This window comes from Typha angustifolia, chromosome 6 (assembly GCF_048772165.1).
Source record: "Typha angustifolia cultivar Huaian chromosome 6, ASM4877216v1, whole genome shotgun sequence".
Classification (NCBI taxonomy): Eukaryota; Viridiplantae; Streptophyta; class Magnoliopsida; order Poales; family Typhaceae; genus Typha; species Typha angustifolia.
Window position 1 is genome coordinate 986292 of NC_133244.1, and position 21439 is coordinate 1007730.

At 36.3% G+C, this 21439-nt stretch overlaps 1 protein-coding gene across 1 annotated transcript; it reads left to right on the plus strand.

Annotated features, from left to right (window-relative positions):
- Positions 1 to 3572: 3572 nt before the first annotated feature.
- Positions 3573 to 16079, plus strand: LOC140761701 (hexokinase-4, chloroplastic). The gene is made up of 9 exons (XM_073099135.1): positions 3573 to 4055; positions 4450 to 4600; positions 4689 to 4871; positions 6460 to 6534; positions 6617 to 6772; positions 7021 to 7116; positions 7249 to 7379; positions 15278 to 15359; positions 15459 to 16079. Exons 1-9 carry the CDS (start codon positions 3781 to 3783, stop codon positions 15795 to 15797), a joined length of 1488 nt encoding a protein of 495 aa, XP_072955236.1. The 5' UTR covers positions 3573 to 3780; the 3' UTR covers positions 15798 to 16079.
- Positions 16080 to 21439: the final 5360 nt, after the last annotated feature.

The window sequence follows — 21439 nt, forward strand, 5'->3', positions numbered from 1 at the left end:
CAATGAGGCAATTTGTCTCTTAGTGAAGTAAGATTTTTATTGGTTCATCTTTAGCTCTTTTTCTATTTTTCTTAGGTCTGCCAGGCTATTTTTATAATGTAGAGGTTTTGAGAATCTAAGTTGGTATGCATCTAAGCTGTTTAATCAGGGATTGAATAAATAATGTGAATATATGTTTTGATAAATGTGTCCTTATAGTAGTACTCACTAACAAAGTCTTCTAGCTGTCTTTTATCTGTAAATATTGTTGCAATGTCATGTGTACATGGAACACCAGTTATGTCTCACAACTTGCATGTATATTTCATTTATGATAAATTAATAATTTTAATCTTAAAACTGTTGCTAATCTCAAAAATATTGTTGCTTGCATATAATGGTTCATATTTTCTTGCTTCCATCTTTCTTTGTTCTAATTTTCTCAAAATCTTAGGACAAATCTTTTATTTATCCAGCCCCCTCCCCCCTTCAAACATTTTGCCTCTTGACTACTAGTAAAGTCATAAAAAGCATCCAAGTTCTAGCCTCCTTTTTTTTATGTAGAGGTAGGGGTAGATTTAAAAGAATGCAAAACCACTACCATCCATAAATTCACTTTTACTTGATGATTTCTCTAAATTTGATTCCTCTTCATGTCACTGGGCTGCTCATCATGACTATCATAACTATCCCACTCATTATCACTAGAATTACCATCATTCCACAAATTATCAAAATATGCAATTATTATATCTTAGATGCATGCGTTTCTGGCTCAGAAGGTGGTAGTGTTTTGGGTTGAGTTATATGTGTTTCTTGTTAGTTTTTATTTCTAAAAACTTTAAAATAAAATATATATGCACAGAATAAATATACTTTTGTATTTTAAAAAATAAAATAAATATTATTTAATATAAATAATAATAAAAAATTTATGGAACTCTAGCCTGTGAGGCACACTGAAGCGTAGCTACCCTAAAGAAAAGTGAGGCCTCTATGTAGGGTTACCTACCTCTTTTTCCTCCAAGATACAACTCAGAACCTCGTTCTTGCATCGCCAGATAGCATAGTCATTCGATGCTTCTCTATGAGAACCGCACTCCTCCAATTCGAATAAAATAATATATAAGAGAAAAATTGAAAGATAAAAGTAGCCAAAACTTTATATTTGACTTGGAATTTTATGTTGTTATTATTATATTTCTTTTCTCATGAACAAAAGGGTATTTATAAATATTTGAGGCCTTGCAACCTCCAAATGAATTCAGCCCATTAATTATTTTAAAATGACAATTACGACCGTTACAAAATCTTTTAAAATTCTTGTAACGTTCGAGTTTTAAATTTCTTTAATTACTAATTTCAAATTTAATTAAAATTCTAAAATTAACAACATTTCTGGCTTAGTAGATTGTTCTGCTAGCTTAGGTGATTCATATACTACCTTTATATGTTTTATTGGATAATCTATATACAATAGTACCTCCTCTAACCCAGCATGCATGCCAAACTTAACTAGAACATCATTGTCAATAATAATTTCTCCTAATCTACTATTCAAGTTAATATAAGGCAACTTGTAATATACCTTAGCTTGAGAACAATTTAAATTGTTTAAAATATCCAATATTTCTATAAAGGATATTAAATTAGAATCCATTGACATGTATGATTTACATAACTGAAATTGGGACCATGAACTATCTTTCCCCTATGATAAATGACCAATTTGTATAGACAAAAGATATCTATTTTGAGGTAAAATAAATTAGCATAAATATTGCAAATAAGATATTTTGTTGTTAATCTAGAAGACAAAACTATTACAAAAGTAAAATTTAGATATCAGGTCAAATAAAATAGGGACCCTAAATGCATTGTTTTACAACCACTACAAAAGAAGAAACATTTTCTTGGCTCACAGTCGCACCAAAAAAATCTAACTTTTTAACTTAGATCCATATATCAGAGACCACAAAGAGAAAAGCAAACATAATTTTACAAGAAGGAATCAAATGGTTCCCCAAAATAGAGACAAAAACCATATATTCACACTAAAATTCATATTTTTTTTTTAAATTTAATCCTACAAACATTACACTACCTCCAAGATATTTGGTACTAAAAAAAACTCAAATGTTAAGGTTGTCAAAGTATACCTTTAGTATATAAGAACAGACTCATCATCTTCAAAGTAACGCTGCTTAGATGAAAATATTGGCTACGACAACATAGAGGCGACGATGAGAGATTAGGGCACAGAGGTAAAGTAAAATGCTTAGATAAGAATGGAAAGAGGAAATTAGATTTCACAATAGAGAAGAAAAATGTGAAGTTGATAACGTTTATTCCCCAATCAAATCACATCCCATCGAAGGTTAAAATGGCTAATTCGCATTTCTTCTAATAACAACCAATAGAAATAGGTATTAATGCCACGCAGATAGAGATTAAGAAAAAAAGTAATCGGTCATTTTCTATTACCACCATCTGATCTGTTACACCCCTGGTAGTTTGGGGGGTCTGATTGTAATATTTTAAATGTCAGAGGGTCATTTCGATATTACCCTATAGTTCAAGGGGTGTTACTATAATTAAGCTTAAAAAAGTAAACCAACCCCTTTCAGAATACCCATCACATCCGTTGTCCAAATTTTATTCAATTAATTTCAACAAAAAAAAAAAGCAAGCCGTTCTCTATCAAAATCGAAGGCGAAATTGATTCCAACTTCTCTTTACGTGGATTTGATCCTTTCGTAACCACTCATCTCTTGCCACGTGATGGTTTTGAATTATTTTATACAACTTTGGATGTAGTAAATCCGTTTGTCTTCAAGGAAGCGATTCGCGATAACTAATGGCTGCCAACCAAGGAGTACCTCCATAGGCTTCATATTGGACAAGATGATTCGTGTGCTCAGTGTGGACTACATTGAGAAACAACTAACCACCTCTTCTCTGCATGCTGGTATAGCTTGAATGTTGGTATAAGCTAGAGAGCTGCTAAAGCTCCGGGTCCAAGAAGACTAGATTATTACAACCTGGAAAGCAAAAATGCGGTAAATAAGAATGTCAAGGCCACTATTGCAGCAACAACAATGTGGCAAATGTGGAAGCAAAGGAATTCGGTGGTGTTTGGAGGATATAGGTTAAGTCCAAAGGTGGTGGTCAGAAAGGCCATCCACCTAGCTGCAAAGTATGCTCGAAATGATAAAAAAGCCCAGACACATGCGACAGTTGGTCTGCCCCAAATGAGGGGTGGCTAAAGCTCAAGACAAACGGGTGCACTGCTGCTAGCATGTATCAGGGTGGTGTTGGTGCGGTTCTTCATGATGCAGTAGGCAAGCTTGCATGGATCACCTAGGAGCCTTGTCCGAAAAGCTCTGCTATAAGATTATGCCTAAAAATGACAAACAAAGGGGGTAGGACTAAATGATTGAAACGGACTACAAAGAATTGGTCTAGATTCTTCGTCAGGAGGCAAGTTGTCGGTGGCGTATTATGAACATAATAGAGGAGTGTTAGGGCCTTCTTTGAGGCTTCAATGAGTGGAAAATTATGCATGTGTTTAGAGAAACTAAACAGGTGATCCAAGGTCATGTTAGGACCGGACGACCCGCCTACCCCCGGATCTGTGTAACCATTTGCATTTCGATTGCTCTGGACAGTCAACTGGTCAGATTGGCATCTAGCAGAATACAGCTCCTTCACTTTAAAAAAACCAAAAACAAAAACAAAGATTCGCGAGAACTCCTACTGCTCTCCACTCTCTGCTCTCTTTCGCTTTCTTGGATCTCCGAGATGTCTTCTTCCGCAGCCATCGGATCCTTCTCGGCGATCGTGCGACCCTCGCCGGGGAGGAGGCGAAGATCCTCCGTCCGGTGCTCGGTCTCCGGCAGAGTGGCGCCGGGGGCGGTGCCCATCCTTCGCGACCTCCAGCTACGGTGCGCCACCCCTCTCCCGGTCCTCCGCCACGTGGCCGACGCCGTGTCGGCCGACATGCGTGCTGGACTCGCCGCTGACGGCGCGGGCGATCTCAAGATGATCCTGAGCTACGTCGACTCCCTCCCAACGGGGTAATCTTCAAGCTCCTTTACTAGTATTCTATCTATCTTTCCTCTTCTTTGCGATTTTATCTAAATTTGTTCTCAGTTTACGAACTTTCCTTTTGTTTGCGTGGAAAAGATGATCTTTTGCATGTTCATTGCGCAAATCTCTTGTCTAATTTTGAGGTTTAAGTATCTTTTTCGTATTTCCGAATCAAAAGAAGAAATCACTATGTTGGATATATATTGTTGATTGTCATGTTTGATGATTAGTTTTAGTGAGACTTTATGCTATAATTGTCATTCTTTTCTGTATAGCATTGAAAAGATGAAATCTTTGTGATGGATATGAGTGCTATGTGGTTTTCTATGTGTGTCATTGAGTTATTCATCAGAGATATTTGATGGTTCTTTATCATTGAAGGAACGAGAAGGGTCTATTCTACGCGTTGGATCTTGGAGGCACTAATTTTCGAGTTCTGAGAGTGCAATTGGGAGGTAAAGACAACCGTGTTGTTGATACAGAGTTCGAGCAAGTATTGATACCCCAAGAGCTTATGCATGGTACTTCTGAGGTTTGCTAATTTCATTCTCAATCTGCAATTTGAGTTGCTGTTCAAGATTTGTGATGGCATTGGTCTAACCATGTGTACTTGGTAACAGGAGTTGTTTGACTTTATTGCATCTGGGCTTGCAAGTTTTGTTGCAAAAGAGAGTACCAAGATACATTTTCCCCAAGGAACAAAGAGGGAGATTGGTTTCACATTCTCTTTTCCAGTGAGACAGACTTCCATAGATTCTGGCATCTTGATCAAGTGGACAAAGGGTTTCACAGTCTCTGGGACAGTAGGGTTTTCTTCTTTTTTTTCATGGATTTATTTGGAATCATACCTTTTATTTTTGATATTTGAGTAACTTCCCTCATGATATGAGGAATTATTTAAGGGTTGATTTAGTAGAATTTTGACTTTTTGAGTAAGTATAATAGCTAGAATTTAGAACAACACAAGGTCTGGCCTTCTATACTTCATCTTTGCATTGATAACCAAGTTTACCCAGCACTTATTACTTTATTTTCCTCATTCACAAGAGTTACATGAATGTCAGTTATTATTGTGATTCTGACTTTGTGATTTGGCAAGTCGATGAAATAAAATGCTGATAACCTGGTACATGCTGCAGCTAGCTAGAAAGTCTGCAGAGGACATAAATTCAATTCAAGCATCTGACTTCAGCATAACTAGATATTCTGGGAACGCTTTTTAAATATCTGAAGGTCATATCTCATAAATAATTCTCATGCTTGGAATTATTTTTGGACTAACAAGAGCCTAAGGTTTTTTCAGTAAGGCTGTAGTTCCTGGAGCTCATGTCTTAGTGTTTGATACCTTGTACTGTTCATTGCACATTGATGTAGCAGAATGCAGCCTTGTTACCTTTATTTTGAACTAAGTATGACTTAAAGATAGATTAATTGGATGCACGTTCTTAATCTTGGACATCAAGTATAGTTTGACAGATCCAACAGCTCCGAAATTGAGGTTAAAAAAAACTGTTAGCCAGTTAGAACCCAAACAAGGGCTTCTCTATTTTTCATGTTCATTTTCTGTTTTGTTTCAAGTCATGAACCTATATTGTCATCATAGGGAAGAAGTCATATTGGTTAAATTTCTAAAACAAATTCACGACCTTGGGTTGTAAGAATAATGCAGTCAAAGAAAGAGAACAGTTGGCTTAGAAGCTAATTGAGAGGTGCTTTTCTTTATTTCTTTCAGTTTTGATTTAGAGACTTTGTTCTAACCTCTTCAAACATGAAATTTGACATCTCCATGAGTTTCTGATCGTTTTCATGAGCTCTGACCATCTTCAACAGTGTTTCCTGAATGCATCAAGATTTACAAATCAGGGATTGTGAAAAGGTTTAAGGGGCAGGATAATCGTCCTACCTAATGAGATATTAAAATTGTATTTTAGACATTCTAAAGTTCTAATTCAATTTCTTCATTTTTACCTCCATAATTCAAGAAAAAAAAGTTACTTTTTTATATTGCTATTTACTTATTCTGGTTTCATAGGAAGAAGTAAAGAAAATATATAAACAGGTCAACTTCCTTCATGTTTAACTATTCAAGAAAGTTCTTAGAGGGATAAAGAAGATCTGAAGGGGCAGAAATATTTTCAACTAGCCTAAGGAGTGGTTTTGAGAGATTGTACTCTTGATACTATTGAAATGCCAAACTGTTGTCCTTATCTTCTTTTACCACCTGAGGCTTCTTGTATTTTCTTTGCTATGAATGAACAATGAATGTAAAGGATATGCCTCACTGGTTTCTTAGTACTGAATAGCTACAAATTCATATCATTTTTATTTCCATAGCAATCATCATATGCAACACTTTGGAAAACCTAACTGACAAATGGTAAATCTATGCAGGCTGGAAGAGATGTTGTTGTTTGCTTAAATGAAGCAATGGAGAGGCAAGGGCTAGATATGCACGTATCTGCCTTGGTGAGCTCATTAATAACATTTGAAGTCATCTTTTATACATTTAAAATTCAATTTTCCAATATGGATTCTACACTTGCGACAGGTTAATGATGCAGTGGGTACTCTAGCTGGGGCACGCTATTGGGATGATGATGTGATGATTGCTGTAATTTTGGGTACTGGTACAAATGCATGCTACATAGAGCGAATGGACTGTATTCATAAGTTGCAAGGTCTAGCAACTGGTTCTGGAAAAACGGTTTGTCATCTATATATCCTACTTCGTCTATATTTTTCTGACAGGACAGCTGAATAGCCTAAATTATTAAAGGAACATCTTTTAAACTTCTGTCATGTTGCACTTAGCGCTGTATAATTCGCTGAATTTTTTTAAATGAAAAGGACTGATAACTTCAAATCATAACATCTTTGTTCCAAAAGAAAGTATTAAAATAGTATCAATCTTCCATTTCATGTTTTGATTTGATCAGCTTTTTTCGACCACAGATCATCAGTACCGAGTGGGGAGCTTTCTCAAATGGCCTTCCCTTGACAGAGTTTGATAAAAACATGGATAATGAGAGCATAAATCCTGGAGAGCAGGTAAATATGGTTTTCCTGTTTGTATTCCTATGTTTATTACTTGTTACATCACCTCCATTGAATTTTCTGGACTCATATTAATATACAAAATAATAACCAATTTGTCATGTTTTTGGTTGGCCTATGAACCAGATATTCGAGAAGACAATTGCCGGTATGTACCTAGGTGAAATTGTAAGAAGAGTACTGCTCAAGATGGCTGAAGTTTCTGCTTTGTTTGGTGATTCTGTCCCTGAAAATCTTTCCATTCCATTTGTGATGAGGTAATTTCTTATATTCTGATCTGGATGTCTACTTTTTTTCTAAGAGTCTTTCATATATCTGATTTTCTATAAATAACTTGAAAAGTTCATTCCTGGTAAATTATGCCAGCAAAACCAAGCTTTTGGTCCCTTTTTTCTTGGTCGGCCATATTGATCTTTGCCTTCTATTCATGCCGGTTTCAGGTAAGGTTCTTCGCCAAACCAAGTTCCGTGGATCTTTTTTCCAACAGTTCCTAAGTGGTAGATTGCTATTCCCCATTCTCAGAAGGCACATTCAATTTGAACAAAATTTATCCTCCTTGTTGGTACACGAGTGATCTCTACCAGACAACTCCAATCATTTAACTGATTTTGGCATAATGTATCATTTATGCTACTGTCGTAACTTGTCTCCAATATGATTTTTCTTGTTCTTCTTTCTGATAACCTCATTCATCCACCTTAACATTCTCATCTTGTTGTCACCCAACTTTTGCATATTCTAATTTTTAGTCGCCTAATATTCTGATCTACATTGCATGGATGGTCATATAGTCATCTTGTAGCTTCTCATTTATCTTGAGTGCTATAAGCAGCGAGCCTGATATTTTAGTGTCACTTCTCAATCTTCTCTATGTCTATGCATATTGTCCTTTTCAATTTCATCTAACTATTGAACTTTAGATCCAATATAACAGAAGTAGATAACCCTAGACATGATTTACTGAAGTTTCATTCTATATAATTAGTTCTAGACATGTTCTTAGAGTTTATACTTTAGTATCATGAGTTGGTTCTCCAACTGTTAGATTCATCGAGAATTTGTAGTGAATTAATTTCTCTGAAAATTATAGAATTATAGATGACATCATGACGGAAATTTTGTAAAGCATGAGGTTACTGCTGCAAGTAATTGTTGCTTTGGTCAAGTTGTTGAAGTCTATTTTTTTTTCTTATTTTTTTTGTATGATCTAAGATAAAAAAATTGTTTTTGTTTAAAACATATGGTCAGACAACTACAGAATTGCTCTCTTCTGAAACTTAAGATATTCAATAATGAAAAAATAAATCCCTAGACACACGTATGTATCTAACCTCTAGGTAATGATATTTCTCGTTCGCTTAAGTAAAAGTCGAAAGAAATATTAAAATCGAAAGTAGAGATAAACGCCAAGATTTTAACGTGGAAAAACCCAAAACGGGAAAAAAAACTACGGATCCAAACTCGGATCAAAACCAATCACTATAATAGTAGCAGTTACAAGACTGACTCACAAAACACCCCGTCGATCCAAACGACTTTGTTTCTCTCAGTCTTGATCGCTAGAACCCACGATTCACTGCTTCCTGTGATTGAAGTCCAATCTCAGTAGCCCTCGAGATTGATCTTTCGTCTAGATCACCCTTAAGACGAAAGATTAAATTCTTGTAGATTAGTGGAACCTTGTTGGTAGAAGAACCGATGTAGCTTCAAGAAGTCACCCTCAATAATGTTTCTTCCACCACCCTAGAGTTAGGGTTTCATAATCCTTATATATGATATTCAAGATAGAGCCAAATCCGAGTCTTATCCGTACTCATGATCTTCAAGATAGAGCCAACTCCGAGTCTTATCCGTACTCATGTTCTTCAAGATAGAGCCAAATCCGAATCTTATCCGTACTCATGATCTTCAAGATAGAGCCAAATCTGAATCTTATCCGTACTCATGATCTTCAAGATAGAGCCAAATCTGAATCTTATCCGTACTCATGAAAGTCCAATATTTTTAAACTTTGTTGGTGCGTTCGAACGGGCTCGAGTGCGTTCGAACGCGACAGCTTGAATTCTTCAGGTTGCGTTCGAATGCGTTTGTGAACACGGCTCTCTGTCTGTGTGAACGCAGTGCCCACGTTCGAACGCGTTTGTGAACGCGGCTCTCTGTCTGTGTGAACGCAGATTTCGCGTTCGAACTCGTTTGTGAACGCACCGCGTTCGAACTCGTTTGTGAACGCACCGCGTTCGAACTCGTTTGTGAACGCAGCTCTCTGTCTGTGTGAACGCAGTGCCCGCGTTCGAACGCGTTTGTGAACGCGGCTCTCTGTCTGTGTGAACGCAGATTTCGCGTTCGAACTCGTTTGTGAACGCACCGCGTTCGAACGCGTTTGTGAACGCGGTGTGAACTCAACAGCTTTTCTCCAATAACCTTGCAATTCTTTAGACCAGAGATATTCTAGACTTGTGTAAAGCTCATATACATGTAAAAAATACACTTAGAATATTTTGTACACAATTGCCAACAAATAAAAACCTAACAATCTCCCCCTTTGGCAATTTGTGACAAAACACCTAGGTTACAAGATATTACAAAGACTTCAAATTGAGCAATCAACAAGTCTAGAATATTTTGCACATCAAGCCCTGCAAATAAACATATACCAATCCAAGATCAAGTGAAAATAACTTGAAATGAATAAACAATCTAAATACAAGTTATCAATGTAGCATAAATTCAAAAGTACTTAACAGTTCACAGTTACTTCAAGCAAAGTTCAAAAGTACTTAAGACTCTCATAAACTCCCCCTATGCTCATACTCCCCCTACACACCTAGACACCTAGACACTAACTTAGACACTAAGACACTCTCCCCCTTTTTGACACAAATGCCAAAGACTAGGAACTCGGAGGAAACTGACGATGAAGAATCGTCAACACAGAGTCGAGGTAGGTGAAGAAGGCGGCCTTGGTTTCTTAGTAACTGTAGCTTTTTTAGGCATTCTAGAGAAGGAAAAAAGTCGCAAGATTCAACATATGCCCAAAGAATACAAAAAAAATCCAAAAATTCTAGAAACCATTAAGACCCTTAGTGAAATCCATCTTCCACTTAAAAATGCAAGTTATCACGTTCAATCGCACAAAAAACATCAAGATATTAACTTTAACGTGATCAAAACTTGAAACTACACGAAATCAATCAAGATCAATAGACTTTGGAGATGCACTTCTAGAAATTCAAAATACATTCAAGACATAGAATATGACAATCAAATGAAATAAGTCATACACAGATCAATCAAGATATCAAAAGCATATTATAATCAATTCTAATGCATCACTTAAAATTAAATTAATCTTGATTGATCATAACGATACGCATATGCAAGATGAGCATAGATAATATGAACCAATCTTCTTAAACAAACTTTCCTATATAAACAATGATGCAACACAGTAGTCAAACCGACTTAGTATTGAAATTTTGCACTTTTCGACTTATTCTCCATAACATAACAGGAATTTTTCCTGTATTTTTTTAAAAAAAAATAGGTGCAATGATGGCTTTCACACATGAGTAGGTAGCCCTTTTTTTGTAGTACAAATCAAATAAAGTGTAAGAAGAAATTCACATCTATCATTTTTTTTTGAATTTGCATATAATGTACTGAGTCAAACTGGACTCGAAACAAAACGGCTTTCACACTAACTCATTGTAGCCATTTTCATTGATCTTTTATAAAAATATATTTGATAACTAAGTATGAGGTCAAACTGTGCAAATCAAAGTTAATAGAGAGCTATTTAAAAAAATATTCATGATATCATGCTCACACAAGAATACACATACGTTATGAGTGCATTAAAATTTTATTATTATAGAAGTTGAGAGAGTGACAAAATCAAAATTGATACAATATACTACAAGATGACAAGATTGACTATAATAACTCATAATCAAGAGAAAAGTCATATTTTTATGTCAAGAGTATATTATTGAATCTAGGAGTGCATCAATTTTTTTTTTTATAACAAAAACTCTCGACAAATCTAAAACTGAAACCAAAGAAAATTTCAGAGTAAAATAAAACCTAAAAAAAATGAAACAAAATAATAAGAAACTCGCAAACTAAAACACAAATCAATCCAAAGCACAAATCCCTAAATAAGTGCGAAGATACTGAAATCTCTGTAAATCAAAAGGTTTTGTAACAAATCACCCAACTGTTTCTCCATCTCAACATGTTCTATTGCTATTGTTTTGTCTTGTTACATTTCAGATTATGTGAAGTTCTAACAATATAGCAATTATTAGATGTTCTAGATCCAAAACATATAACATTACCATCATGATCTAGAATAGTACAATCATTTTTAGAGAATTCTACCTCATAACCTTCATCACAAAATTGAATGATGCTTAATAAATTTGCTTTCAAGCCATTAACATAAAGAACATTTTCGAGACTAGAAATCCCTAGAGTACTTACCTTTCCTTTACCTATTACCTTGGATGAGTTACCATCTCCGAATGTCACAACTCCTCCTTCATGTTTTTCGAGATTAGAAAATAAAGACTTGTCACCCGACATATGTCTTGAACAGCCACTATCTAAATACCACAATTCAGAATTTAAGGCTTTCAAGGCAGTATGCACAACATAACATTTCAAATCAGATTTCTTGATCCATATGGCCTTTGTTTTCATCCCATAAATAAAAGCACTTCTAGGTTTTTGTAAAAATTTGCAATGTGGTCGAATATGCCCTAGAATGCCGCAATGATAGCATGTCGGAACAAACATTTTTCTACTCACCTTATGTCGAGGAGAGTGATTAGAGTTTACCTTTGGTACCGTCGAAGATTCACCAGTTTGTATATTCAAGTTCTGTTTAGAAGGGTTCATCCATGATTGCTTTGTAAATGCGGTTGATGGCTTCAGGTATTCTTCCTTTTGTATACCTGCAGAAACAAATACAGTTTTATTATTATTTGAATTACCAGTGTATCCAACACCATACCTGTCTTTTCCAGAGATCTGAGCTTTTAGAATTTCGTCAAGTTTGTTCTTCCCTTTCAGAAATGTAACTTCCTTATGCAATCGCTCTAGTTCAATTTCATCAACCTTCATTTTATTTTTCGCATTGTCAAGTTGTTCAGAAAGGTCTTTGACACGTTCAAGCTCCAATTTGTACTTCTCCTCAAATTGAATTCTTTCTGGTTCAATTTCCTTGAGTCGTTGAAGTAGTCTAAGATTGCTTTTCTTGAGTTTAAACGACTCTAGGTATAAGTCATTATATGCCTTTTGGATTTCAGATTCATCTTCCTCAGCAGGTAACATATCCTGATCATCTGTACTATCAGTATCAACAATAGAGTTAGTATAAAGTAGAGAAGAGGTAAAAGCTACAAAGTTTTTTTCGTCCTTTTCAGAATCATCAATATATTCATCTGAGTCATCCCAAGTAACTTTCATAACTTTGCCCTTCCTCTTAAGACGATTAGGGCATTCTTGTGCGATGTGTCCAAAACCAGAACATTCAAAACATTGAACTTTATTCTCAAAATTCTTATTTTTTTGTTTGACATTGTTGTTGGTACCACCTGTATTTGAACTCATAGTATTCTTCCTTTTTACAAAGGCTTTGCTTTTCTCAAGTTTTTCAGCATTTAACTTGTTTGGCTTCCGAAAGAATTTATTGAACTTTTTGACAAACATGGTCAACATCTCAACATCTAAATCACCTTCATCATCCGACTCCTCTAAATTTTGTTCAACTGTAGATAGGGCCATCCCTTTGGACTTCCTCGGTTTTGAAAGACTGGACTCAAATGTTTGTAGATTTCCTACCAATTGTTCAACTTTCATTGAATCGATATCCTTACTTTCCTCAATAGCTGTAACTTTTGCCTGAAACCTTTCTGGAAGGGACCTAAGGATCTTACGGACAATTCTGTTTTCAGGAAGTTTCTCTCCTAAGTTGAAACTAGAGTTGACTATATCACTCAGCTTTGCATAGAACTCATCAAATGTCTCATTCTCCTCCATACGTAGGGTTTCAAAACTAGTAGTCAACCTCTGAAGTTTCGAAAGTTTTACAGCCATGTTTCCTTCGTGAGTAGTTTCTAAGATCGTCCAGGCTTTTTTTGCTATCTCACACGTAGAAATTCTTCTAAATTCTTCCGAGGAAACACAACTAAAAATAGCATTTATTGCTTTGCTATTCCAGCCGACTTTGTCATAGTCTGACCTATCCCATGAGTCAATCGGTTTCTCAATAAGTTTTTCATTCACCATGTACATTGGTGGACTCCAACCATTCACAATGGCCATCCATACTCGCTCATCTATAGATTTCAAATAAGCTCTCATCCTAGCTTTCCAATATCCATAATTTGATTCATCTAGAATAGGAGGTCTAATAGATGATTGTTCATCTCTATGAAAATCCATGCCTATTTGATCTCTCTCAAAGAGTGAGAGAACCTGCTCTGATACCAATTGAAAAAATAAATCCCTAGACACACGTATGTATCTAACCTCTAGGCAATGATATTTCTCGTTTGCTTAAGTAAAAGTCGAAAGAAATATTAAAATCGAAAGTAGAGATAAACGCCAAGATTTTAACGTGGAAAAACCCAAAACGGGAAAAAAAACTACGGATCCAAACTCGGATCAAAACCAATCACTATAATAGTAGCAGTTACAAGACTGACTCACAAAACACCCCGTCGATCCAAACGACTTTGTTTCTCTCAGTCTTGATCGCTAGAACCCACGATTCACTGCTTCCTGTGATTGAAGTCCAATCTCAGTAGCCCTCGAGATTGATCTTTCGTCTAGATCACCCTTAAGACGAAAGATTAAATTCTTGTAGATTAGTGAAACCTTGTTGGTAGAAGAACCGATGTAGCTTCAAGAAGTCACCCTCAATAATGTTTCTTCCACCACCCTAGAGTTAGGGTTTCATAATCCTTATATATGATATTCAAGATAGAGCCAAATCCGAGTCTTATCCGTACTCATGATCTTTAAGATAGAGCCAACTCCGAGTCTTATCCGTACTCATGTTCTTCAAGATAGAGCCAAATCCGAATCTTATCCGTACTCATGATCTTCAAGATAGAGCCAAATCTGAATCTTATCCGTACTCATGATCTTCAAGATAGAGCCAAATCTGAATCTTATCCGTACTCATGAAAGTCCAATATTTTTAAACTTTGTTGGTGCGTTCGAACGGGCTCGAGTGCGTTCGAACGCGACAGCTTGAATTCTTCAGGTTGCGTTCGAATGCGTTTGTGAACACGGCTCTCTGTTTGTGTGAACGCAGTGCCCGCGTTCGAACGCGTTTGTGAACGCGGCTCTCTGTCTGTGTGAACGCAGATTTCGCGTTCGAACTCGTTTGTGAATGCAGCTCTCTGTCTGTGTGAACGCAGTGCCCGCATTCGAACGCGTTTGTGAACGTGGCTCTCTGTCTGTGTGAACGCAGATTTCGCGTTCGAACTCGTTTGTAAACGCACCGCGTTCGAACGCGTTTGTGAACGCGGTGTGAACTCAACAGCTTTTCTCCAATAACCTTGCAATTCTTTAGACCAGAGATATTCTAGACTTGTGTAAAGCTCATATACATGTAAAAAATATACTTAGAATATTTTGTACACAATTGCCAACAAATAAAAACCTAACAAATAACATGCGAAAAGTTTGGGAAGAAATATATGTCATGTTGTTGATAAGTTGTTCTAGTTTAGCATCTTACTCATAGTTATTCAATATTCATGATCTGAATGAATCATGCACTTTATTTTAGTTGTCAATGAATTATAGTTACTGGAAAGTTTTTTATTAGATAAAGTGCTTGGAGGAACAATCTTATCACCTTAGATCTTCGTTTAACAAGAGAGCACATTTAAGAGGATATCACTTATAGAATTGAATTAGGAACAACAGCATGGATCAGAAAATTAGAAAAAAAAATTGCAGCTTAATAGTTACAAGATTTAAGTAGATCTATCATGTATCAGTTGATTGTAAACATTTGCAATTATCGATTGAAATTTTACCAATAATTACAAAATTAGGGACACTCATAGTCATTAGCATAGATGTTGTAAGTTTGTTATTTAAGAAAAAAGATAAGATTCATCTCTTTTCTTTGCAGGACTTCAGATCTTTGTGCTATGCAGCAGGACAACTCAGATGATTTGTCAGAAGTTGGAGAAATCTTGAGTGACATCATTGGTGTAAGTTCTGTCTGCCTTGTTAATCTCTCAGTGTTCTTCAAAAATGAGATCTTAAAGCCCCTTCTAACCATGGAGACATTTCCTCAATATTCTCTTCAGGTGAAGAGATCTTCTCTTGAAGCAAGGAAGATCGTAGTAGATGTCTGCGACACTATAGTTAAGCGAGGTGGCAGATTGGCCGGAGCAGGAATTGTGGGCATTCTCCAAAAGATGGAGGATTCCAAAGGACTCGTCTTTGGGAAAAGGACGGTGGTTGCAATGGATGGCGGCCTCTATGAGCATTATCCTCAATATAGAAAGTACTTGAAGGAGGCAGTAGAGGAGCTACTTGGCTTAGGGAATTCAAAGCATGTGATAATAGAACACACCAAGGATGGATCTGGAATTGGAGCAGCTCTTCTAGCGGCCGCAAATTCGAAATATGTGAATGAGGTATAGATCGGATGACAAATGTTGTGCCAACATGGAGACAATAAGTTCTTTCCCAACAATTTTGTTTTTCTGGAGTTGCATTTCTCAAGCTGGTCAATAGAGTACATACTGAATTGAGAAATAGCAGGGAGAAGAAAAAGGTAGCAATAGAACTTTAGGGAACATTGTAATTTGTTATGATTAAAGAACCATTACTTATAGCTGTTTCAATTTGTTGATTTAATTTGTGTAATTATTTGGGTTTTGTTTATCGGATCCTCAAATCTAGTAAAGCTTTAAGCATTGGTTTAGACATATTTCCAGAAATTGTTCTGTACCTATTTGTTTCCGACACAAAATAGTTGGTCTTGAATGCATCTAATAGGATATTGATGCGAACCAGGTTAGATCGGATCATATCAAAAAGAGATTAGGCTCAATGGATTGAGTTTAATTATCTTATTTAGTTATTTAGTTTAGTTAGAGTCTTCGTAGGTTATGATTTTATTTAATTAACTAAATTCAGTTCTACGCAGTTTTGGAAAAATATTCGTAGAATATTATACATATATCCAAATAATATCAAACCAGTTGGGTAAGGTCACCAGTCTCGAGATCTACAACTTTTATATTTATGACTTCTTTAGATTCGGAATCTATCTACGACAAAACGAAGGGTTAATCCGAGAAAATAAGAAGAGTGGTTTTAATGATTTGTTAGGATTTGTTAGAGTTGTTTAATTTAGTAGATGAGTCCCTAGGATGAGCCTCTATATATATGTGGAGGAAACCTTAATTAGAGTTGTATGAGGATGATGATCTTGTTATTGGAATTGATTTTTGCCTTATCTCCTTCTGTCTTGACTCTAGCTATTGGCGTCTTCATCCACCTCCCTTCTTCCACCGCACAAGTCTTTGGTCGGCCTCTTCTAGCCTCTATCCCCTCTCTTCCACAATAAATTCTCTCCCTTTACACCAAGAACTAAATCTAGCATTCATCTAGCCATTGGAGGGCTATCAAGCTAGGATCTAAATTTTAAAACCGTTGCAGATCATATTAGGTTGGTTCGTAACAACTGGTATTAGAGTCAACGTTCCTCGGACTGTCATGGCTACCATATGATCGAAGGTAGTAAAGCAAACGAGCGAGCAAGGTATGGAGACAGACCACACGGCTCTGTCAAGATTGCCATCTCGACAGTGCTCACGAGGTTGGACGAAAAGCCCTCCCGATCTCTCACAAACCCTAGCGCTCATGGCACAAACATTGTTGGAGATCAAGGTGATCCTTATGGACACGAACCAAAGTCATCTAAGGTGTACACCTAATCATACCAACCGTAGGGAAGGTAATCAAGGCAGCACACTGACGAGAGCAAGCGCAACCATCGAACTAGATCAAGCCATGGCAACGTGGGTTGAACCTGCACCAAGGGCACCTCCACAACATGATGGACTATTGAGGTATACATCACCATCAAAAGAAACCTTGCTGCCCACACTGACATAGGTCGTCAGCCATCACCAATTGCCACCCGAGCCATTGATTGAGGGCATTGAAGCTTTGAAAAATATCGAGGATCCGATACCTTGACGGCCCGATCCTATGGTCGTGATTGTCTATCAAGTTCCTTACCGATCTAAAGGACAACCTTTATAATAACCTAGAAAAATAAATAAATAAATAATAATAATAATAATAATGTATAAAATAAATAAATAAGAGACAAAAAGAAAGAAAAATAAAAATAAAAATTTAAGAGTTTTTGGGCACGATGTGGTCGGCCTCATGCCCATGCAAGCTGCTCATGCAGCTTGCGTGGTGGGGCGCCACGCACCCACTGCCGCTGCCGTAGCCAACCGGTTGCGGCCAGCGGGCCCCAGCGTCGCCGTAGCCACCGCCAACCCCCACCGCCTCTTTCTATCTTTTTCTTTCTCCTTCCTCTCTCTCTTTCGGTCCTTCTCTCTCTCTCTCTCTCTCTCTCGTCGAAGCCGGCCTATCACCGCCGTCGCCATCCTTGGGTACCACTGCCGCCACCTCTGCCATACTGGTGAGTTTTTTCTCCTTCTCTCTTCTTTTCTCTCTCTCTCTTTTTCTTCCTCCCCACCGGCCCGGGGCCACGCCCTTCCTTCCTTCTCCTTCTCTTCTTCTTTCTTCGTTCTTTCTTTCTCTTTTTCTTCCTTTCTTCTTCTCCATTCTTGGTCCCTCCTCCTCCTCTTGCTGTGTAGCAGACAGTGCTGGAAGAGGACTATTATTATTTTTATATATAATTATTTCCTAATGATAGGTAACATAGTTTATTTAGGTAATTAATTATTTTGATAATTTTTACGCACTAATATAATTTTACTAAGCATTTTAATATAATAATTTATTAATTACAATTATAAATATTGCCTATAAATTTATTTAGAGTTTTAGTTATTATTTATTAGTTAATATATGTAGTCTTATTGATAATAATCTTATATTTATATTTAATTTATATTTTATATGCCTATTTTTAGTATATTAGTATTGTCTAATAGTTTGTATAAAATGGAATACTAGACTTGCAGATTATTTTTGTATAATAAGATAATGATTATTTTACGTATAATTTAGGATTAGTTAAATAAGAGTAAGTATTACAAATAACTATTAATAATATTATTTTATAATTATATTTTTATTAAATCATATATATATAATCGTCTTAGTTATTTACAAAAAGGAGATAAATTACTATATACTTATTTTCTATAATTAGCAAATTAGGATTTTATTAAATAAATATAAATAGCATATTAATATTGTCACAATTAAATTTATCCTATAAATCTAATCAATATTAAACCTAATAAAATATCATATTTTACTCGAACGAATTATAATTAGATAAACAACTAACTTTATGTTACTTAAACATTTTCAGACTCTGAATCCCCTTATTCGAGACCCTGGAGATTTCACCAGCGTCGAGTGGCGATTGATTGATGGACCTTAGGGATACATGTGTTGAGTCTTCTGATAAGATGTGAGTAGTCTTATCTCCTAGACGTCTTTCTCAAATTAGGTTATATTATATATTATGTACATGCATGTTTTGGCCTCCAACATGATTATATGACTTTATCTAGAGATGATTACAGTTGAGCATATTTTTATCATGCATATAATTAAGTTGATCTTGGATATGAATATGATGATGATAAATAGAGATGATGAGAGATGATTGTACTGTTGTAAGGTTATGTCCAATCGATTTTTAGCATGAGTATGCATGTAATAGATTTGCATGAGTATGCATGTGTTGATGATATAGTTGGAGACTACATTGCATAATTATTCTCTTGATTCCTATTCCACCTAAAATTCTTATTATGCATTGACTTGTTATCGTACTGGATATATGCATATGATCTGGCATTTAGAAGGAAAGCATGAAATGTGATTGATAGGATAGTTGATAAAAAGCGTGAGGATACCCGAGTAGGCACCAGGGTTAGAGGTGCCTGGAGTGATGATTATGGTCGCTGATATGCGATATCTCGTGGCCCATGTCTGAGGTCAGTTGAGTCTATGCGCACAGACAATCGGACACATGTCGTTCGCTAGGGCATATGTGGCGAATTATTCTCACGAGGTTTCTATCAACTAGGAGGGTGCCCGATCTGGATGGATTTTGGTATACCCTTAGCGTATTGCAGGGTATGATTATGACTAAGATACCCTTAGCATATGGCAGGATATGCTTTGAGTCTATGGGCAGGATGTTGAGATCAGGTACCGGGTGTTGACTGTGCACAGTGGTCTAGTATGATGATGACATATAGAAATGACATTGGTGACTGAGATGCTGAGAAATGCATGTGATTTCATTATCATTTGAGTACCTGATTATCGAGTGGTCAATATACATCATATATGGTTGCATTTGATATCATAGTATGGTCATGGTCGACATGCATCATGTGTCATATATGAGAGAAAGTTATGATGATAGTTTAACATGGAGATTTATTTACTCATTGTCGAGGATTATATACTTTTATCAGTTGTGACATGTTATCTATTTTTTATTTATATATTATTGAGGATATATTCATATACTCATTCATGACATGATGTTTTTTCTTATTCATATTATCCAGTACATAATTTTCTTTTTGTTTGGCATCACTGATTTGAAGTAAGGTCTATTCATTGAGCCTTTTGCTCATAACTTTTTTTTATTTTTCTTCTAACCCCCTCAGATATGTAGTACATGATAGCGACTTGAGATATTTTGAGAAGATATTTTAAAGCGATGCTGAGGTGAGCTATAGATGTGAGACGATATAGATGATAATTTATATATAAATTGAGTTGTACCGGTATTTGATATTTGCATTCTTTTGTATTAGACAATAATTTATATAGTACATGTCAGATTATAGTACACTCGTGTATCAGTCGTTTAGTTGTATCTTGATGGTTTGTTGTGGCCTGTGTGGGTCCTGCTAGATTAGGTAGTGGTCTAGTGTATATTATTGTGAATTTAGATATTCAGATGTTAACAGATTTATTTGGTTGATTAATATAATTTATTTAGTGTTGGAATATGTGAGTATGCATATGTTAGCAGGTATTATTTGATGATGTCATGATTATATGTGCACAGGAGTGTATTTGTGCGTGATGAGCCCCGCCCGACCGGTCGCGTGCACCGCGCATGCCGTGTGGGCACGTGGGCATGCACGTGCCCGTATCGGACGAGGGTGTTACAACCTTCTCAGCCCATAAGCAATGTGCCAAAGCCTAAATAGATCAACCCATGCACGAGGCCTAGACTAAACTCGAGCTTACATTGGATTATGGGTGAGTTAAATTTTAGCCTTGGACTAATTGGACGAGCACCAATCAGTGGGCTACATTGTGTTACGCTTGGTCGAGCTATGGCCTCTTTCACAAATCTTGTGCTCTTGGACTCGGTTTGAATGTTGGTGGGAATGATTTGGCAAATACGAAAGGTTTAGAAACCATCATGGACACCTTAAGGACAAGGTGGTCGGAAGCGTGGTAGATTGATGCGAACCGGGTTAGATCAGATCATATCAAAGGGAGATTGGGCTTAATGAATTGAGTCTAATTATCTTATTTGATTATTTGGTTTAGTTGGAGTCTTATTAGGTTAGGATTTTATTTAATTAGCTAAATTTAGCTCTGCGCAGTTTTGGAAAAATATTCGCAGAATATTCTACACATATCCAAATAATATCAAACCAATTGGATAAGGTCACCAACCTCGAGATCTACAACTTTTATATTTATGACTTCTCCAGATTCGAAATAAGGATTAATCTGAGAAGATAAGAAGAGTGGTTTTGATGATTTGTTATGATTTGTTAGAGTTGTTTAATTTAGTTAATAAATCCCTAGAGTGAGCCTCTATATATATATGTAGAGAAAACTCTAATTAGAGTTGTATGAGGATGATGATCTTGTTATTGGAATTGGCTTTAGCCTTATCTCATTTTGTCTTGACTCTAGCCATTGGTGCATTCTCTCACCTCTCTTCTTCCACTGCCCAAATCTTTGGTCGGCCTCTTCCAGCCTCTCTCCCATCACTTCCACAACAACTTCTCCCCTTTCACACCAAGAACTAAACCTAGCATCCATCTAGCCATTGGAGGGCTATTAAGCTAGG

What these genes read in the sequence shown, in the direction of transcription:
- LOC140761701 (XM_073099135.1), top strand. Translation starts at nt 3,781, where the DNA reads ATGTCTTCTTCCGCAGCCATCGGATCCTTCTCGGCGATCGTGCGACCC. An exon ending in ATATGCACGTATCTGCCTTG is followed by an intron (nt 6,535 to 6,616) that starts GTGAGCTCATTA and finishes CACTTGCGACAG; the next exon opens with GTTAATGATGCAGTGGGTAC. An exon ending in CAACTGGTTCTGGAAAAACG is followed by an intron (nt 6,773 to 7,020) that starts GTTTGTCATCTA and finishes TTTCGACCACAG; the next exon opens with ATCATCAGTACCGAGTGGGG.